General features: G+C 43.3%; 1 protein-coding gene across 4 annotated transcripts in view; it reads left to right on the top strand.

Annotated features, from left to right (window-relative positions):
- Positions 1-21,881, top strand: part of SETD5 (SET domain containing 5) — a 65,655-nt gene that overhangs the window by 18,819 nt on the left and 24,955 nt on the right. Inside the window, exons 2-9 of one of the 4 annotated variants that reach the window (XM_038148958.1) lie at positions 7,435-7,609; positions 11,391-11,496; positions 12,377-12,588; positions 12,747-12,967; positions 13,374-13,561; positions 14,606-14,644; positions 16,179-16,421; positions 21,441-21,589. In XM_038148958.1, coding sequence (XP_038004886.1) covers positions 12,913-12,967; positions 13,374-13,561; positions 14,606-14,644; positions 16,179-16,421; positions 21,441-21,589 — 674 coding nt within the window. In that variant the 5' untranslated portion in view covers positions 7,435-7,609; positions 11,391-11,496; positions 12,377-12,588; positions 12,747-12,912. The remainder of the gene's footprint in view (positions 1-7,434; positions 7,610-11,390; positions 11,497-12,376; positions 12,589-12,746; positions 12,968-13,373; positions 13,562-14,605; positions 14,645-16,178; positions 16,422-21,440; positions 21,590-21,881) is intronic. The other 3 variants (XM_038148957.1, XM_038148956.1, XM_038148955.1) reach the window with 3 other exon arrangements.

Below are 21,881 nucleotides of genomic sequence, written 5' to 3'. Positions count from 1 at the left end.
CTTTGAAGAAATTTATTGCCCCTAGAACAGTGTCTAAATGGGAATATGTATTTTACCTGTTTCTGCTTTTAGTCCAGTCTTCTTGGCATCAGCTGCAATTGATGAGACATGGCAGTGTTTCCTTCCTGCCACCTGTTTTGGCAAAGACTTAGAGGAGACGGTCACAGCAGTAACATCAGCTGCCACAGCTGGATTCACTGGAGGTTGGTTGTCAAACTCTTAATCTCAGAGTATCTGTTCTGAACCTTTTTGTTTGCATTTTTGTGACATACAGGCATTTGACTGTTCTCCTTCACCTCATGGGAAAAGAGAGCAGCAACCTCACAGTATAGGACCAGCATAGCAATTAGGATATGTTCCCTGCACTGCAGAATAGTTTTGCCCCATGACTGTTACAGAATCAAAAGTTTGTGGAACTGGAAGAGAAAAGGGATATTTTTCCTCTTTCCTATTCCATGTACTTTAGTAATTTTTGTGTCTTCAACTGTGGTGCCTTATGTGTAATCCTTTTTTTCTCTCTTATTACTATATATTTTTCAGAAAATAGTAGAGAACCGTATTTGCAAAATTAAAATGTAATAAATATAATAAAATATACTCAATTAAAAATATAATTTTAAATGCTTTGTTATTAGAAGAATTTGTCACCTTCAGCAGCAACTTGGAATGCTGTGAGATAGAGTAACTATAAAGCAATGTTTTTAGCATAGAAAGGGGTTTTTTTGAGTCTGTGGGATTTTTCTGAATTTCTCCAGTATTTCTGTTATTCATTTTATTTTGATGATTTCAAGTTTTCATAGTGTTGTGATGTTTTCTTGAAGACTTCCTCTGGTGATGACTCTTACGTGGACTTTAATATGACGTTCTTGGTTGGGATAGTCCTTTTTGCATTGCATTGTTGTCATTCCTTTAAAACATCATCTGCGTCACCTGCTCGGCACACTGTGTTTGCAGACCATGCAAATGCTGCCAGGTCCCCTCTCGTCAGCGTGGGGTGCAGGCAAAGTTCCCTGGCGTGTGCCTGCCACCTCTATATAAACATACCTCAGAATAATTTGGTCTGCCATGGATCACTGCTGCTCTGTAATTTGCTTCTGCTTTCTAATATGGCATTTTTATGGAATTATCTTTATGCGTGACTCTTCAACCAATTTACAATCAATAGAAATTAAACTTTCCAGTAAGGTTCTGTGATGTAAATTGAGTGTTTTAAGAAAGTCCAAACAAACCCTTGTCTGGCATCTTTACCTCTGGATCATATTGAACTGTCAAGGATGTGATTGAATTGTCCAGGAAAAGGTATTTCTGAAAGCAAAGTCTTACCTGCCCTTTTTTTTATCCCTTACTAAAATTTCTCTTCTACTTTTTATCATAGTATCTGAAATCTTTCAAAATCTATCTGAAAATTTCAAAAGAAAAACAGGATTTTGTTTTGGTTTGCATAACGTCTTGACTGCCAAAGCAGCAGCAAAGTTTTGAGGTTATTTTTGCTTTTCAAAGTAAATTTCTGCAGTCTTGGGTCAGTTGTTAAGAGTACTTGGCTATGCATTTTGTAATTTCTCTGCTTGGTTTAATTTATACCAGTTGCTCTCTCATCATTTGTAGTCCCTTAAGGTGTAGTTCACAGAGGAGTTTAATTAAAATTGATGTTTTCTTAATGAGATAAAATGATGGAATCATGTGGATGGGTATTGTGAAAATTGCCTTAAAACGGCTTAAATCTAGTTTAATTTTTTTTATTAAATTTACTTACTTTTCATCTGTTTCCAAATTTTATCAAAATCAGTTTAACTTTCTTGTACCTCAATTTTAATAATGGCTTACATAGCCTTGACTGAACAACTTTATCATGCTGACGTTGGCTAAGTAGGTGTATTCATAAACATGTGTTGAGGTAGTGTGTAGTGCTTTCATAGAGCACTTCAAGAATAATGGGAATTGTTAATAGGATTTCATATCTTGTAGGGAACAACTTGACTGATGCATAGGCCCATGGATGCCAAAAGCGTTTTAAATCACCCATATTGTAAAAGCAGTAGTCTTGCTGTTCCCTGATCTTTGACTCCAGCTCTTGTGAGTGTGATGAGCAGGAACAGCTCTCACTGGGTTGTTGCTTTTTGACATTTTACAATTTTAAAATGCTGTTATTCTCTTTCTAAGAGCTTGTCGGTGTTTTTTCAAGATTCTCTAGATCCCAGAGAGCAAAATGAACTCTGAACCAAATATGTACATACAAGCATTTCTTTTTGCATATGATTGCATACCTATAAACCAGGGGACAGTTTTGAGAAAGGCCTAAGACAAATAAATCTTTAACCATTGCACTATACTTGTCATAATTTTGTTATCATGGCATGCATAGCTAGTAATGAATTCCAGTGTTGCCTGTGACTTTGATCCTTTCTGTTGTAGACCAGGACTGAGTTCTCCCAGACCCCGTGGGATAGAATTGCTGTCTTGCTTCATCAGCCCACTAGCAGATAATGTATGGATCTAATGATAATAGTGAATATTTATATCAATATTTCATTCCTTAAAACTGGCACAGTTGTTTCTTTGCTGCTTGGTGAACCCAGCTTGTTTTCAGAGCAGAGCTGAGCATTCGTATTGGTAGATTGAGGCACAGTTCAAGTACTTTTAGCAATCTGTTTCACAGTCAGTTGGAGCTAAATTATTTAAGGATTTATCTGCTCTGCCCCTGTGTCTGTGTCGATGTCCTTATAAAACAACATGTGTGAAATTCAGGGAATTTGATACATCTTTTTGACCTAACTGTTAAATACAGCAAACCTTGATCTGTTTCTGTTTGCTCGAAAGGTGCTTTCCCTTCTGTCAAGGATCTGACCTTGACATGAGGTTTGTGCATGTACAGGGAGTGCTTGATTGGACTCAGGTGGACTGTGCACATATTTGAGTGGCACTGGCTGATGAGAGGACTTTTTCAGCATGGTAATGGAAGCTGTTCCTGTTTACATTAGATGTCCCATAGATTTTGATTATTCTGAAATTTCCAGGGGGAAAGATGAATAAAGAAGATCTAAGATGCTAACGCTTGTTACATTGCTCCACATGCTGAGTGATTTGCCACTGGTGCAGATGACAGTGTAAGTATGAACTCATCAGACCTTGCTTTTCTGTCCCAAATGAGGCTGGCTGAGAGGTTGCCAAAGAAAGCTGCATGGCAGAGCTGCTATTACCAGTTTTCCACCAGCTCTGGACTGGCCTGTGGCAGTTTGAGGTGCAGGAGAAAAAAGTGCTTTGAATTTGATATGACTGGTAATGGCGTGGGAGCTTAGAAATGTGCAACTCATTATACACAGAGCTCATCCTTTGTAGGTGACTTAGAGGCCCATTGCTGAGCATGGAGAAGATGATGGTGGTTATTGTTCAGACACTAGTAATTCTAGGTTGTCAGAAGTCTGGAATCTGTTTCCAGTTTGGGACTTCAATAACTGGAGTTGTTGGGAAGTGTGGGGAGAGGTAAAGGAAGCGCTTGTCTGTCCTTTACTATCTGTGAACAAGAAGTGGTTGCCATCAGTGCACACAGAGGTGATTTCCCTGTTCTCCCTGCCCTGGCTCACATGTTGAAGTTCTGCATAATCAGAAAAAGCTTTTGTCAGTTTGTCCACGATATGTTTGTACCAGTGTTACCTTTTTATCTCTCTTGGCCATGCATGAGACACTGGATGCACGGTGGTAAAGTATTTCAGGCTCTCTCTGGACACAGACTCACAGATGTGCACTGACCCTGCAGAGGAACAGGATGAATCTATGTCCTCCCCCTGCTTGGTAACTGCTTTACCCTTGAATCTGTGACCATGGGAGAGTGCAAGTGACACGTTCTGTCCCCCCTGACATTGTACAGCATCAGCTGAGCAGCACCAAAGGGTGATGGGGTCTGAATTTAGGTAGCACATGCAGTATGTGAGGCTGTGCCCGGGATTTTTTTCTCTGCAGGTGAATTTTTCATGACACTCACAAATACTTTGTAGAGTCTGTCACCAGATGTTGCACACCATGAGTGCCCAGAGGTGTCTATGACTGGGACACGAGTGAAGACAGGTACAACCACATCTTGAAGGAGGAAGCTCTGGTGAGCTCTTTGACTCACCATGCTTGATTGTCCCTGTTAGTACAGACTTTTAACACCACAAGTAATAAAGTGAGTTTCCAGCAGTAAGTTTTCTGCATCTGCTTTATTTGTACATGGATGGCACTGGCTGTGGAAGTGAGCCAAAGCAGCGCTGCAGCCATTGCATCCTAAGCAGAGTTCCGAAAATTAAATTCACTGTTACAGCAGCAGGTGTTGCTTAACCTTTGCTTGGCCAGCTTGGATTTATTACAGCCCTTTCTGTCAATACAGGATGTTACCTGAAATAACTGAGTAGCATATATTCACAGTGCAGCAAAGGCAGCCACTCTCAGTGGGTCAGTCCCTTGGCGTGTGACCTGTGCTGAGAGAGAACTGGGGATCCCAGCTGGGGTGGCTGTGTGGGTGGATGCTCATCTGGGCTGTTCTGATGATGTTGGGGAAGACCAAGTATCTTTATACCCATATAACTGGTTGAGGAGGCTGGTGTGTAGGTGCCAAATGTGGGGGAAAAAATATCTTTAAATGCTGTTTAAATGCTGCATTTTCAAAACCAGCTAAATATTATCTACCTGTTAGGCCATCAAAATTCCCATTTCCATTTGATTTCAAGAAGAACTGTGTTGTAAGGGAGACAGATTTGTGCTGTGGTCTGAAGCTCATTAGATTTGAATTAAGACTTTGAATTTAGTAAAACTTCTTCCAGTGGCAGCAGAGGGAACTGGGTGTGACTTCTGGTTTTTTTGTCCTTCAGCTGTATTTTTGGGGGTAGAGGTAGGAAGGACCTTGGGGATTGAATATACAGGAAATTGGCCAGTTTGGTAGGTGAACATCTAGGTCTCAGCCCCAGCATTTTCTGTCAGGCTGATGTTTTGGATGTTAGCAGGCCAAGTGTCATGGAGTCCAGACTGTAATGTAGCCTGAAGGTGGTGTGGTCTTGGACAGCACTTGAAGTTGGTCTCAGCAATTTGTTTTGAATTGTCACATTGTCACAGTTGAAAGTACACATAAAATAGCAGCACCAAACAGTAAAATCTGAACATGTGTGATAGTTGGGCAAGTATTGCTGGGTCGACATAAAAGTGAACTGGAATTTGCCTTGTTTAACCTTTCAGTTTGCCATTTCATGTTTCTTGAGTAATCTCCTTCCCAAAAATGGGAGTTCAGACCATATCAGTGCAGCAGCATTTGTACAGTACTGATGAGGGTTTCCTGTGAGAAGTGGGTGAAAACTTGTCCCACTTAGTCCTGGACTGCCCAGGTATCCTGCGGCTCTCTAGTCCAGAAGCTGCACCTGAAATCCTCCAGTTCTGCTGAGTCACAGGCAGGGGGGAGGCTGGAATTCATCCTGATGAACTGTCAGGCTGCTGCCAGCTGGGTACAGTCATTGGCAAAAGCATGAGATCAATAGAGAGAAAAACATCTAAACAAGTATTTAGAAAGATTACTGGGTGTGGGGAGAGGAAGAGTTTTCCATGTTCCTTAAAGGGAAGGATGCTTCAGACACTGAGAAACTTGTCTTATTTCTTTTAACCTTGTGCTAGAGTTTTATGTGACTCGGTTGAAGCAGGGATTGATGTCTGTAGCTTTTAGCTGTATTTTAGGAGCAGTTTGACTCATCTTGTGGCAGTGTAGAAATCACAACTCTTGTCACAAGCACAAGAAAGGGTAAGTAAGACACTTCTGGAAGGTCTCTCTTTTTTTTTTTTTTTTCCCCAGAAACACACTCAAGGACACTGGGCTGTCCTGGGTTGGAACTGCTTGTGAGCTTAGTCCTGCCTGTTTCCTTTTTCATCTCCCACCTCCCCGTGAGACCATTGCTTTGGGGCATAACAGGGAATTGCCATAGACCACTTAGAAATCTGTATGTGCTACTTCTGTAATTCACTGTATGCCTGTCATACTCTGAAAGATTTTCCATAGGGATGTATGCTGAAGAAGGAAAATATTTCCTTGTGCCAAGAGAGGTGGCCTGCCTTTTAGGACGGGAAAAGGCAACATAGCATGTAGCATTTAAACTTTCTGACTCTCACTCTTCATTTGCCCTTATAACGAGTGTGTGTTTTTGTCTTTCTGGGGGTTTTGTGTATTAAACAATGGCTGGACTGTGGTGTCCAAAGGCAGTTCCCTGTGAGAAATTCACTACCCACAGGAAAACTTGGCTCACGGCCTCTCTGTAGCCCAGGAGGGTTTGCTGGCAGAGCCCCGAGATGCCGGGGAGCATGTGACAGCAGGCTGGCTTGTCTGCGCTGCCGGAGCCAGGGAAAGGCAGTGGAAAGTATTCAAGGCTGCCTTTAAAGTTTAACGTGCAGAGAGGATGGTTGTCACCATTTTTCTTTGGTTTTGGAGCTGCCTTTGCTGCGTGCAGAAATGCAGCTTCTCTCTGTGTTGTGGGGGGTGTTCTCTCGAGCTGTGTAGAATAATAGCTCCTTTATGCTCATCTGTGTTACCGAGGTTATTTACATAACGAGGAGCTGATCCCATTTCACCTCCGGCCGCCATCCGACCCGAGGAAGTCCGCGTTTATCGGCGATTCTCTCGCGGCCGTAGCGAAGCGCCGCGCTCAGCGGGAAGGCGGAGCCCGGGCTTCCCCGGCACGGCCGGCGGCTGCGCCCCGGTGCCGCCGAGCCTCGCCCGGCTCCCCGCACACAGCCAATGGTCCCGCCGCGTTCCCCGCGCCCAGACGTCTGACGTGGCTCTGCCGTGGGGAGGTGTCAGGGACGGTCGAGGCCCGCTGTGTCAGGGCTCCCCGAGCCACCGGCGCAGAGTCCAGCATGGGCCTCGCGGCCCCGGGGAGCCGTCGGTGGTGCGGGAGCAGCTGCTCTGCCGCTCACACTCACCTGGGCTGTAGGCCTAGCGAATGCACGGACAAACCGATCGCCAGGGAGAGGTCTCGGCTCGGTCCACTCTGGCATTGTCTGGTTATCCACAGAGATGGGATTTTGCCTGCGGCTTGTTTGGGGAAAGAGTTAGGAAATGCTCGTGGAGGGCTGTGGGTGATAGGTGACAGCTGCTGCTTATATGCAGAAGGAGCTAATAGATTACTTATCTGATAATTAGTCCTAAGTTTACTTGGGGGAGGAGGGAACTGTCATTATCAGCTTTAAGGCAAAGCAGCTCATTGCATGTCAGTCCAACACCGTAAAAAACCCCAACCTCCCCGCCAAACTTCTGCCATCTACCTCTTCCCGGGCCTTACATATGAAAATGAAGTAAAAATGATGTGGCATGTCACTGATGGAAATCTATTTCTGCTTTTCTTTGCTGTGAAAGCCTTCTTTAGAGGCATACAGGGAGACCTCACCCCATAACGGAGATGCAATGCTTTGTTTCTACCCTGGTAGGTTTCCCCATGTCCGTGACGTGTTGGCCGAGGCTCTGCGGCTCCTCTCCGCCCTCGGAGCGGCCAGTCGCTGCCCTCTGGACTCCGTGATCCCCGACGGGCGTCATGAGCATTGCAATCCCTCTGGGAGTCACCACACCAGATACGTCCTACTCCGACATGGCTGCAGGATCGGAGTGAGTGTTACCCCACGGATGAGGAGAAAGGAGAACGGGAGGGTGCCAGAGGGCTGACCTGGAGTCGGGCTGTAGGATTGGTGCCGGTGCTTTCTCCACTCAGGAGAAAGGGGCTGCTGGTCCACTCTATGAGAGATGGGTATTAACAAATGCAGTGTTATGGAAATTGGTAAGTTTGACAGAGGATATGGGGAAGAGGAGAATTCCAGCAGTATGAGGCACTCGGCCATGGGTTTTTTATCAGCTTGGCTAGTAAATCTATACTCAAGTGCAGGCAGTCGTGTGTTTGCTGTACCCAGGCTTGACGTTGGCATGGTACAAACCAGCTCCTTTTCCAACAGCTGCAATGTGAGGGATCAGCGTGCTGAACCTTCCTCTCAGTAGAGCCTGTTAGCTCAGACTTGGTACCAGTCTTGTGTGACTGATTTGTGGAGACCTTTGGAGTTTGACAGGTGTGAGACAGTATCAGCCTGGGTAGGCACCTTTATTTTGTTTCTGCCCCTGAGCAGACTCCAAGGAGCACACCTCAGAGAGCATCCTTTGGAGTCCCCACCGCAGGACCTTGTGCAGGGCTCTCACTGCAGCTGTATCTCTGAGGCCTGTTGGAGGGGACTTAAATTTCTTTAAAAACACTCTGCTTCTGCAGAGTCAGGAGCATTTCAAAATCAGGGAATACTGCATTGTGGTGTCTTCTTAAAACCCTTGTTAGAATGATGTCAGCTAGGATTAGAGTATGTTTTTGTCGGGGATGAGAGCAAGGGCTGAAGTTTTTTCTGTGTGCTTCTACCTCCTGCTTGCCTGCATCCTTCTTTGAAACACGGACTGTAGTATCTCTTTACAAAAATCGACAAATGACGCTTTGGAGATAGGTTTCTCCCATGTATCATCTAGAGGTATCTACTGTGCAAATACCTGCATGTCAGCTGGATCAGTGTAGAACAGAAATTGCTCCAGACTCTATTGATTTTGATCTGTAAGAGCAGGGGGCTAAGGTTTGAATCACTGTTTTTCCCTTCCATCTCACCCTGATTTGACTACGCAAAAAGTTTGACTACACAGTCATACTCTCTGCAAGACTGCTAATGCTCTTTTTTGTCTGTCTTGGCACTGGCCCCATTCTAGCCATTCTTCTTTGTGATGCTTCATTCCATCCTAAAGCCCACATTTTTACATGTTTTTAAACAAAGAATCAGAATCTAGTAAGTCACTCATCTGCACTGGTTACATGATCCTTCACTTTTCAAGGTCTGTCATTTAGTATTGCTTGTCACCCTGCTTCTCCCTCAGCAGCACTTTGAAGACTCAACATGCAGGAATTTTAAACTGTTTATGGCAGGAGGAAGAGTGCTAAATAGTTTGCTCATGTACTTTGCTTTCGAAGCTGAGCGTGGTAGGGAGAAGAGCCAGATGTGCCTGCGCATGTGTCCCTTGTAGCATTTAAGTATCAAAAAGACTGACTGTAAACCTTCTGCAAAGCATTTTCTTTCTTCCTTGGAAGAAATTTGTAGGTCCAACTTGAGGCTAGGCTGGAGTGCTTTGAAAGAAGGTGTTTGAAGATTTCTGATTTGGTTTCTCTGCCTGCTTTCTGAAAATTGGGAATGCCAGGACTTCATTCTCCAGGCTTTGCATCGATGCACTGTTAGTTCTGAAGTGTCCTTCTTGGGTCTGTTCAAAGTAACGCTGTCCTTCACTTTGCTTTTGAAACTCTTTGGTTTGATACATAAAGTCTGGGGTACCTGAGCTTTGTACCTCTTAAAAGGAATTGATTCCAAGATGTGCATCATGAAGGCAGTGGGGAAGGTAAAAGGAAAACCAGCTGATCCTCTTTACAGGCTGAGCTTTAGCATCTTTCCCGGCCTCTGATACAGAGAGGAGGTGAAAATGGTGTAGGGTGCTGCTGTTTGTCTGAGGGTGACATGGAGGCTGCAGAGTCGTTTTGCTGTGTTAGTCTGGCTGCATATTGGAAGGTGTGGAAGCTCCTTGGCATGCTGCTGCTGAGGAAGCACGGGCCCCAGCGTTGTTGCCCCTGGACACCGTTGCACCAACAATTCTGAAGTTTTATTGCTAATGCTTGCGGCAGCATTGCTGGTATTCCAGTCTGACTGTGGTTAGGAATGTGGGTGACTTGGACAGAGGACATATCTGCTGTTTAGACTGTTTAGGCTCTTTTCCTTCTAATACTGAAATATTTCTGAAAGGGTTATTAAACTTGAATGGATTTGACACTGTACCAATCTGAAAGTTCTAAAGGATTGTTGCAAAGGCTGGATTATGTGGCAAGCTCTACATGGTACCTTTTATTAAGAAGTAAATTCTTTGAGAGAGGACATCTGTATCTCCTGCTTCTGACAGTTTAGCTGGCTGTAGTCCCATTGAAAACCAACTGAATTTATCATGTCTTGCACCTAAATCCTGAGCTACAGAGGTGTTGTTTGCATAGGTGTTATGTCTTCTACTTTCTGCAGTTCTTTGTACAATGAATTATTGCTCCTTTAAGTTGCAAGACAGATCCACCTTACTCCAGAATAAGCCAGCTGAGGGGTTGGTGCATTGGAGAATAGATGAGGTTGAGTGGCAGGGTGGGGCAAACTTCAGTGCAGCAGAGATTTCGAGAGCTAATACGAAGTCCAAAGGGCAAGGGGTTACTCTTCTTGGGTGCCTAAGCACTGCCGCACGTGTGATTGCTGGCCATTGTTTGATGGTGCCTGATTCATGCTGAATATGTAGGACCCACTGAGAATTCTGTGAGATCTCACCAGAGCAGCAGAGGTCCGAGGTAAAGTTTTCCTTTTCTATATATTTCTTCCCTGCTTGCTCAGCTCCATGCTGTAATTTTGATGAAGATTCCATCTTCAGACATGATTCAGTAATATTCTGCCATACCCTGATACAGGCCCTACTTCTGATCTGTGCAGAGGTTATCTGACTTGTATCTTCTACTTGTAACAGAAGACAGCATGTTTCCTTGCTGGTGTTCTGTCTGTAGCCTCATTATCTAATATCCCCTGCATTGAATTGCAGCTGTCCCTTCTCTGAGTAGATTTTCTGCAGCTTTCTGCTGAGAATATACCTTTGATTTTTAGCTGGTTTTTTTCACCACCCTGTGGTGGAAGAGTGCATTGTACCTTAGCAGCAGATTTCCTGTTCTGCTCATTGCAGGCTGCTGTATAGAAAGCACAGGGTGAATCTGATCTGTCTGTGGCCACTCTCTGTCCAGGACATAGATTTTGTTGTCTCTTTGTAACAGGAATCTCCAGTTCCTGGTAGTTGCTGTCAGGATAGCTGCAGTTTTCAGGCTTTGTCACCGGGTGTTGGACTCAGTAACAATTGGTATCTGAGGGAAAGAGAAACAAGCGCAGGTGCAGGAAAGCTGCTTAGCTGCAGTTGAAATAAGCTGTTGCAGAGATAAAATGGCAGTACTGTTCAGTGGCTTTGAGATTAGGCTAGCTGGGTTCAGATGCGAATGCTGAACTAGTCCAAATTTCCTCAACAATAAGGAAACTGAGCTTCTTACATGCTAATTACCTTTTTAACTTCCCAGACTGAGACCTAGTTTAATGAGCTATAGAGGGTGGCCCTTACTCAGTTCCTTCCCTCTGAAAGCAGGTTCATCCTGTACAGCTCCTGCACACATGATGCTTGGTGAAACGCATGACACCACCTCGATTTCATGAAGTTTCTTCATTTTGAGCTCATGTGTTCAATAGAAAAGAGCAGTGAAATACTGGCACTGAAAAAATGATGTTGTATTGATGGGTTTTACTTCTGGCCCTTTCTGCAGCCCAGAGTCTGTGGAAGCTAGTCCAGCTGTCAGTGAGAAGAATGTGTACTCCAGCCACGGCTATGGGGCCACCCAGAAACACAGCTATCGCGGGCTGCCTTACGCAGTGAGTACTCTCTCTGCAGTGAATCAGCTCTTTACTGTCTACTTTTACTCTTTTCTGCTTGTTCCATAGTTCTTTGCCTATTAAGCCTTAGGAATTTTGGCTTATTTCTCAGGGAACACTAAGTTAGAGCTGAGTTCTGCCATACGTTTTTCATTTTTGTGTTTATTGTTTGTGAAGTCTTGCATACTCTACAGCAAGCTTTAGTAGTGTTCTAGGTGATAGATTTTTAACTGAATGAAATAAATGAATGAAGTGTGAATATATATGAATATATAACATTTTCCTGGTGGTAATTTTATGCCCCATTTGGTTTATTGTGCACTATTTATACTTGTTTCAACTGCGCAGATTTTCACAGTGGTAACTTAAACCAACGAGAATCAAGGAGCAGTCAGGAGCATGGGAGTGGGAGCATGGCTTGAAGCTGTGGGATGAACAGGGTGTCACAGAATCATTGAGGTTGGAAGGGGCCTCTTGAGATCACATAATCCAACTTCTCTGTTCAAGCTGGCTCTGCCTGAGCAGGTTGCTCAAGACCATGTCCAGTTGAGTTTTGAATATCTCAACAGACAGAAGCTCTACATCTCAGGGCAGCTGGTTCCACTGTTTAAACACTTTTGTCATCTCAGATTATTAGCAGTACAACAGTTAATGTTGAAATAGCCTAGTTGTTTTCATAGGTTTTGAGTTTAATTCATTGGTGCTGAAGGAAATAATTTACATGTTCAGAGCTATTACTGTACCTTTTTGATAGGTTGAGGAATTCAGGCTATTGTTTTACAACAGTTAAATATTAACCTGGGAACTGTGGATTTGGGACTTCAGTTTCTAGGCATCGTATCTTCACATTAAAAGTAGTACTGCAAATACTCATTTTCAGGATCATAATTATGGAGCCCCTCCTCCTCCAACGCCGCCAGCCTCTCCTCCTGTCCAGACCATTATACCTCGTGCAGAACTGAATGGCCTGCACTCGCCTGATGAGGAGAACTCCGGGGATAGTGAGAGCTCCTCAGAAGGAGAATCAATTCCCACTTGGTGCCACTGCAGTGTCTCCCAAGATGGTTTCCTCCTCAAGTGTGAAAAGTGCAGGTAAGCTTTGGTGCAGTGCAGATCTGGGCTGCTCCTTGTCTTGACTGCTCATACTGAACCGTGTCACCTTTGGGCTGTGGGACAGACTTCCTTTTGCTAACTGGAGCGTTCTTTCCAGTGCTTTACCCAGTATTGACCCTCCTCCTTTGCGTTGTCAGCCTGACAAGTGTTGGTGGCACCAGGAGTGGAGATGAGGATGTTAAATCGATGTTCTTATCATCCTGGGCCCCACTGAGGGCACGCATCTTGTGACATCCTGTTGAATTTCAAGTGACTTTACTCCTACAAACCAGCTTCAATTGTGCATTCTCCTTTGGCAGAGGAATGAGCAGGGGGAAGGTGATCAGACTCCGCCACCGGAAGCAGGACAACGTATCAGGTGAGTTTGAGGTTATAATTCTGATAACAGCGACTTTTATTTTCTTTCTTCAAGACCTTTGTCTTTTGGATGCTGTAATCATCTAACTGTGATCAGTGCCAGCTAATGTTCTTTGCCTCCCAACCACTGGGATTTTCTCCTCTCCTTACGCTTCACCTCAGTTAGCTCTAGGGAAAATCAGATTATCTTGTGAACAGAAAAGGAGAATTTTCATCGGTGCCATTCTGTGACGTATCAGAAGTTTGGAACACCTGTTCCCAGTTTGGGTGGGAAAACAGAGGTGGTATAATTCTCTCAGGGAAGAGCTATGCAGGGGCAGCAAGTTGTCTTGATGAAAATGGACATAAGGGTAAGCTGTGCTCTCAGGGATGAGGAGCTGTTGCTCATGAAGCACTTGTCTCTCTAGGCGGGGACAGCAGTGCCACTGAGAGCTGGGATGAAGAACTCTCTCCCTCCACAGTGCTGTACACGGCCACGCAGCACACGCCGACCAGCATCACGCTGACCGTCAACCGCGTCCGCAGGAGCAAACCCAAGAAGAGGAAGAGGAGTACAGAAAAGGCTCGCGCTGCTCCAAAGGCCAAAAAGATCAAGGTATGTGGAGAGAGACAAGATTGCTGCAGTTCTTACCAAACGCTGTGCAGTGTTGTTAGGAGCAGCTTGACAGGCTGGCAGTAGACAAGAAATTTTTGTTCTGTCAAGAATTGCTCTTTCGGGTGTAATAATGGGACGCCTTGTATTTGTGACCTGCTGGAGTACGTGGCTGTTGGTTTAAAAATTACCTTGCTGAAACTCCACCCTTATTTCCCAATGCTGTCCATTCATGCTCAGCGCTTGGACTCAATTACATATTTTTTCCTTTCGCTGTGTTAGGATTTGGGGAAGTAGCTTTTGGAGTCTGGCTGTTTGTGGGAAAGGGTCAGTCTGTGAATAGAATGAAAAATGAAGGGAGCATGGTATTTTTTAGCAGGTTTTGTTGAGGAATTTGGGCTGCAGAGCTTCTTGGCACTGTTCTTCGGGCACAGAGATAGTGCCTGTGTGGAAAACTATGTAGGTAGTGATGAACATTTGTTGAGGGATGACTTTACTGTCTTGTTTATGAGGATCTGGGGACTGAAATAATTTTGAATTGCTTATATTGGAATGCAAGTGTGTGAGCAGCTGGTTCTTTCCCATCATCTGCCAGCTTTACCATGATTTTCCACAGGTTAGGTTTCCCTTGAAGTTCTTCTGGTAGGCACTGATTAAGTAAAACGCTGGGGGCAGGAGCTATATGTGGTCTGGAGGGGTTATGTTGTTGTTGTGAACCACCTTAATTCTGTTGCTGGACCTTTCTTGTGTCAAAGCAAGTGAGGTTAGTTGGGACGGTTTTGGTTTTGATCTTGACATTTTTACTAAGTGTGAGACAGGCTTTTTTAATTCAGAAATCCTGGCCATCAAGCTTTTCAGCAGTTTCCACTGGATTTGCATTGCAGAGTCTCTTTTTGTTCAGGTCCACTGTTTCTTGTGTAGGTTTTCCTGTAATTCTTGCCATCTTTTATTAAGGATTGGAATAAGATTTAGTGTGGTTCTGAGATCCTAATTCTTAGGAAATTTATAATGCTTTGTTTTTTCTCTCTCTCCTTGTCTGGGGGACAGGCTTTTCGAGAGGGCTCACGAAAGTCTCTGAGGATGAAGGTGAGTACAAATTACAGCCCTCTGTGTTGGTGGTGGGGTTTTTTTCCCCCTTTATTTTGTCCCTCTTTTGGTTTGCCTGGGAAATTTCTGATTGTGGGGCCAGCCTTGTAATAAACTCAAACCTTACAGTGCACCACAAGGAGGCTATTCAAAAGGGTATCACAGGAATTGCCCCTTGAACCTTCCATTTGCTTCTGATAGCTTCCAGCCAGATAGTGCAATCCAGTTCCGAGAGGTGATTGATTCATGGCACTTGGGAGTGGGGTGTTTGATGTAAGGGATGTAGAACTGGTTGTGGCTGCTCTTCTGTGAGGGCAGTTATTGTTTGATTGCATCAAAGCTATTTCAAGCTTGGACATCAAAGTAGTTCACAAGTTTAATATTGGGAGTCTCTAGTAGTGTTGCCTTGTTTCTCTCCACATCCTCTTACTAGGGATGGATGGGACAATATATTAATCTCTGACTTCCTGCAATAGTGGTAGGTGTGGCCATTGAATAGGAAGGTTATTTGACAAAAAAAGGAGACTTGAACCATGAGCTGCATTTATTTCTAGACACACAAGAGGTGCCTTCAGGTTTGCTCAGTTCCACCTGACCCCAGTCCTGCAGCTGGCAGTGGCTTCTAGCAGGTGGCTGAGAGGAAAGAGGACAGTACTGTGGTGTCCCTATGCACCATCTCCATAGTATGCAAGTGACTTGAGAGGGTAGAAATGCATGGCAACTCTTACTGTTTTTAATATATATGATTAAAATAATGATTGCTCTTCGCTTGTCCTTGTTACTGAGACCTCAGTGTCATATGTGTCTCAGGGCTTTGTGAAGCCGGTTGAGTTGCTGAGCTCTGGAGTATTTGTTGAACTACTTCAACTGCTGCCAAGTAAAGAATGAAGCTTAAGTCTTTTTCTTTCTACCAGCTTCTGTTTTCCCCTCCTTTACAAGACAGTCTAAACGGATTACCTGATTTTGCCCTCTCTTCTTTACTCTGCTTAGGACTTGCAGTTTTAACCCTGTGGGTATTAGCTCATGCTCTACATTCAGTTTCTTGAAACTCTGGTGACCATTTAGCTAGAAGGTTCAGAACTATTTTTGGATCAGTCACTGCAAAGATTGAGATGCAGTCAGCATCATTGAGCATTGTGTTAGCCACGAGTGGGTTGACTGTGGGACAAGCCTACATGAGATTTATTTGCCTTTGTGTGTTCTGTGCCTTTGCTTTTTTAATGTACTTAATTATTTTTCCAAAATGGCTTAAATTTTTTTCTGGCCATGTGCTAGCCTAATTTTATTTTATGTAGCAGTGCCAAGTACCAACTTTCAAGAGGTCTTAGTTCTGCACAGAAATCTCAGTAGATTTCTGAGTGAACTGTTGTACAGTGTTCTGGAGGGTGCAGATGCTGAAAAATGTGTCCTCATAACCAACACTTACATCGCTTGGCACTGATTTGCCTTTTTTTGTAGCTTATTCATGTGCTTGGAGCACTGTGGATAGGTTTTAGCTGTGTGCTATCCATTCATTCTTTGCTGTTTGGTGCAGAATTCCCCTTCTGAAGCACATGCCTTGGATGAAAACACAGCTGAAGGGTGGGAGAATCGGATCCGCCTCTGGACGGACCAGTACGAGGAAGCCTTCACCAACCAGTACAGTGCTGATGTGCAGAACTTGCTGGAGCGTCACCTAAACTCCAATAAAGACTATGTGGGCAAAACTGCTATGCTGGACACAATCAACAAAACAGAGCTGGCCTGCAATAACACTGTTATTGGGTCCCAGATGCAGGTAAGAACAAGCAGCACAGAGGTGGAGTAGGTCAGGGCATGGGTGAGCAGTACTGTAGCTCAGACCAACAGGCATAGGTTTGATACGCAGTGAATCAGGAGTTATGCCAGTACAGAGAGAGATTAACAAATATTTGCATTAGACCAAATCAGTGTTGCTAAGCTGGGGATATTTTGCACGTTTCTGTAATGTGGTTAACAGGTGTTTTGCCATAAATACTTTGGTCACTGAATGGCCTGAGACAGAACCAGATCTGTCACTTGCTGGAGATAGGAAATTTCCTGCTTTCCACCTGAGTTTTCCAATCCCCTTTATTTTTTTTTTATTTTATTTCTTGACTCGTGTGGAAGGCTATTTTAAAGAACTTCTCAGCATTATTTCAGTATTTTGGATTATTTGGAGTCTTGTAGCTTCCAAATACTGCACAGCTACAACTGACTTCAGGAAACTGGTCTCTCCCTAACTTTCCAGTGATGGCCAGTGGTTGCTGTCTTGCCATCTTTATGGAGTGCATGTAAACAAGCAGAAACAGGAAAACAATGTGTTTGTGTGGTGTATGTCTTCCCCATTCATACTTTTCTTAGCTGTTGTTTCATCTTATCTGTGTTTTATTGAACAAAGCACAACCTTCCTACCCAGTTTAGGCTTTTCTGGGCCTTCCTTGTCCAGGAGACTGGAGATAGTTGCATCTGAAAGGGTGGGCTCCAGAAGAGAAGTGGGGCATTTCTTCTGTGTAAAGGGAACAAAGTCAGAAACCTGAATATCAGGTATATGTTTGTGCTTGAATCATTCTTGTTTATATCAGCTGACTCACTCAGTGAAGTTCATGTGCTCCCTCCTACCTTTCCCTCTGCTTTCATGCAGGTGAAGCACTTCAGGCAGAGCACAGATATTGCCAGTGAGGGAGAGTGCAGACAGAGGACTTTGGACCAAACAGTCTTCTATTCTTGTCTCTGGGTCTGCAATAAATAAAATTTCTTGCTGGGGAGGGGGAGAAACATTTCTTGATAGCCTTTCTAAAGAAAGCAGGAAATGCAGATAGGAAAAATTTCTACTTTTCTAGAAATCCTAATATTTTTTGAGACTAAATGTAACCAATTCTGTCTGCCTCACATGGGTTTTAGGAAAAGTCCTCAAATGAGTAATAAAACAAATGCTGTGTTTCTTGATATGTGTACAGCATGACACAAGACTATTCCATACATAAATGTGCCAGTTCTTGCCATGCTCTTTCAGCCTCTCCCTTCCCAGTACAGACATAGGTTTTCCCATAGGAAAATGTGGCCAGCATTCCAAATCAGAAGACTCCAAATGTGATACATGCCAAAGAAACAAAAAAAGTTGACACTTGCAAAACTTGTTAGTGAGCTGGAGTTACTGTAAACAAGCTGTTGGTAGGTACTTGTAATTGCACATGCTGGGAATGTGTCAGGAGACTTTGTAGTTTCTCTTGGACACTGAGGAAAAACCAGGTGCCTGTCCTGGGTCGCTGCTTGTCAGCTTCTATGTCCTGCTGCCTCTGCTCAGGAGGTGGCTGTGGAGTGTTGTCAGGAGGGCACCTACATGGGTGTGGAGCACGTGCTCTCCTGCACTGTGTTCTATTTTTGTTTGACTCATTTGTCTCACCTTTGGTAGGCAAACTGAGAAGGCTTCTTGGTTTGCATCAGTTGCCTATTAACTAGGTATCATTACTGAATACTAGAATAGCTTTTCTGTGAGATAAGGGAAAATAGGTACTTTGAGATAGAAGAAAATCAGGAGGCTGTGCAAATATACATTTGCCAGCTGTGTAGAAATAGGAGAAATAGAATAGAATAGCTGCTCTCTTTGGCCATGAAGACTCTGGAGACAGGAGAAGGGAATAAAAATTATGTTTTATTATGCCCTGCATACCCTTAATAGGGTACATTTGACTTCGGTCAACAGTGATGCAAGTATATACTTAAAAGGGATTGAATGTGACCTAAAAGCTTCCTCAAATCAGGAAGAATAGGGAAAGATGGATTAAGAGTTATACATGGAGGATATGGGATTTTGTTCATTGGAATATTTTGTGTAAGACAAGAGGAAATGGTCTAAAGTTGCACCAGGGGAGGTTTACATTAGATATTGGACTTTTCTTTTTTTTTTTTTTTTTTACCAGAAGGTTTACTAAACTGGAATAGGCTGCCTGGGGAAGTGGTGGAGTCAGTATTCCTGGAGGTATTTAAAAGACTTGTGGATGTGGCACTGCGGGATATGGGTTAGTAATGGACTGGACAGTGGTGGATTAACAGTTGAACTTGATCTTAAAGGGCTTTTCTAACCTAAATGATTGTGTGATTTTATGATAAACCAGTTCTCAGCTGTCCACATGATGCAAAGGGAAGGTTGTGAAAATATGAAGCTGTTTAGTGTTATGAATAAAATCATCTTAGTCCTGGCTACTGCCAGTTGCTCGACAAACTGAAAGCTGTGAATTACTTTCCCGACTGTTGTTGCCAAACCAAACCCAGGGTTAGTATTTACCCTTTGCTGCCTCTGATAATTGCTGACTTGAGCTCAAACCCCTGATTGATTTCACATTCTGAAGTGAAGAGCAAAAGGGCCTTTATAAAATAAAGCCACTGAGTATTATGCAGATGTTGCTCTGCAAACATATCAGAACAGTTTTGTCTGATTAGCAGTCAGCAGTCCCTAGCCTGTGACATGAATACAATCATTTGTTCTTTTCACACATGAAAGCATGGCAGCTAATCCACTTCATATTTCTAAATTCAGAAAATGAAAACAAGCTGAGCTATGTCTTACCAGAAGAGCTGTGAGATCATTCCTGTTTCACCAAACTCAGATAAATAAGTTACACAGATGCAGACTTTCTCTTTCCTGCACGGACTTTCTCCTCCTCTGACCACCCCAGCTTATCCCACCTATATTCTCCAAGCTGTTTTCTGGCATGAGGTGAAAAGTAATCCAAGTCAGTCATGGGGCAAAGGTGAGAGTGAAGGCTACCAGACATTCCCTTCTGAAAGATATTATCTCGTTGTACTCTTAGAGTGTAGAACAGTTTAGGTTGGGAGGAACCACTGAAGGTCATCTGGTCCAACCCTCCTGTGTAGGGCCAGCTTAGGTGAGAAGGTATAAAAACAAATCAGTGATAGTATAGAAAGAGACTTACTCAACTGGAAACACACTGGGTCCTAACTGATCTGATAGCTTCAGATACTTTCTTCTTATCTCCTGTCATACACTAGGAAATCTGGTCCTATTGATTTATTCTTTGTTGCCACAGTTGGATACTACAAAATGCTGAAAGTAATTTAGCCACTACTCCGTGTGGTGTAAACAGGCTCATCCTACAGCTCGCTCATATCATGGGTTTGTTGATCAGAAATCAGGATCAACAGCGTGGCTTCTCACTCTGGAAATAACATGTTTCTGTGGACTTAGGGAATGCTCTGTGAGCTTCTGTCAGGACCCAAGACCTGAAGAGATGAACACCCTGCAAGGCTTTTCAGAGTCTCCAGTACATGTGTCCAGGTTTTCCCAATTGCTGGCAGATAGAGATTGCTACCATTACTGGTACAAGACAGATAAACACCATGGGCATGACAGATGTGGCACTGGATTGTATCTCAAGAGGAGCTCTGGGTTTCAAATGAATATTTTTATAAAGCTGTCTTCATCCTGGATCTAAGTGAGAGAAGTCAACAAATAGATCTTACTTTTCTGGCTCATCCAAGATCTGGAGTATAATGTCTTACAGAAACAAGTCATTTTCTTGAGGGAGTTTTATACAGAGGAGATAGAGGATCCCAGTCAGAAAAAAAAGGGTTTAAAAGACCTGTGGTTCAGTATTTTCATGTGCTCAGTACAAGGTTTTGCTGGGTTCCCAGTGCTGAGTGCTGCCTTAAGACATTAACTTTTACTTCCACAAGGTTAGAACGTTATGTGTTCTGTCATTATTCAGGTTGAGCCCCTTAAACTAATTTTTATCCATTTCTGCAGAGTGCTCAGTAGCTGTTTCCAATGAGAGTTCTCTCAGGAAAAGTTGGGATCTTGCTTTCAGTAAAATTTTGTGGTTTACTCATAATTTAAATACATGACTGTCATTTTTACTGAAGTCAGAGCACTTAAGCTTCAATTCACTCTGGAAAGGTATCAAAACTGGGCCCTTATGAGCAGTGAATAGAGTGTTTAGGAAGGAACAGGCACAGCAGTGGTGGTGAGGCACCAGTCATCTTCACATTATCTTTACTCACAGAGAGGTTTCATCTGTTAAGTAAGGAAAGAACTTTGTTTTTATGGAATAAGTCTTTCCTATACCCTAGTGCTTATAATATCCCTTCCATTATTCCATAAAATATGTCAGATTTGGATGTCTGTACTTAAAGAATGTTGTGGTTTCATGCTGTCAAGACACGTTGTGAAAATCAATTGTAATAGAGCTGTAGACTTTAATATATGTTTTAATGAACTGTCACTACTTCATTAAAAATTTAGTTCCTCATGTTAAAAAAAAATAAAATCAACAGCACTAGCTGAACAGAGATATGTAGAGATGTTTCTGGATGGAGATGGAAATTGCCAGCTTAAGTCTTTGGCCTGTTTGCTGGAATTTACCATCCTCTGCAGAAGGAAAAGCTTGCATTTTTTTCCTCTGAATGTGTGACAACCCACAATTTAGGGAAGATTTCAATTATTCTGGCTGTGAAAGTGGCCATAATTGCAAAGCAATTCCCAGTTAGAAGCAAGTGACAGGTCTGGTTATGCCTCCTAGCTGCAAGACTGAAATACTTGGTCTAATAGATTTGTCAGACTACTTTTGAAGGAAAGGAATAAATACTGTTTGCTTTTGATAAATATTATCAAGGTTATTGATCATTACTAAAGTGTTACAAAATAAACAACATATTCACCTGGCAGAGTTTCTGCATGTTGCTATTAGAATATTTTTTTCTTTTTATGTAGGTAAAATATTCTTCATGAGTTAGAGCCTTTGGTTCAAATTTTCCTCTCTTGCTCTGGTTTTCGTTACAGCTGCAGCTGGGAAGGGTGACTCGGGTTCAGAAGCACCGGAAGATCCTGAGGGCAGCAAGAGACTTGGCACTAGATACCCTTATAATTGAGTATCGAGGGAAGGTTATGTTACGACAGCAATTCGAGGTCAATGGGCATTTCTTCAAAAAGTAAGAGTACTATGAAATGATGGGTATGAGAGCATCGTGGCACAGAGAGACTGGTGTCTCTGTGGGATAGTGCTCACTTATAGGGTCCTGTCAGCTGTGCCTTCCATAGAAGTGGGAAATCAGATGTATCACCTCAGCTTGATGCTCTGCTTGTGGACCAAACCCTCTGAAATAGATGTTTTAAATAGTTGCAAATACATAACCCCCAGAACAATAGTGCTGATGGAAGTTCTGCTTCCAGTGAAGTGAGGGATACCTGTTAACAAAAGTGCTGTGGGAATTGGGTATTTTG

Source organism: Motacilla alba, chromosome 12, assembly GCF_015832195.1.
Source record: "Motacilla alba alba isolate MOTALB_02 chromosome 12, Motacilla_alba_V1.0_pri, whole genome shotgun sequence".
In the NCBI taxonomy this organism is placed as follows: domain Eukaryota; kingdom Metazoa; phylum Chordata; class Aves; order Passeriformes; family Motacillidae; genus Motacilla; species Motacilla alba.
The sequence above is the reverse complement of the archived record's forward strand: the minus strand, read 5'-3'. Positions and strand labels throughout refer to the sequence as shown.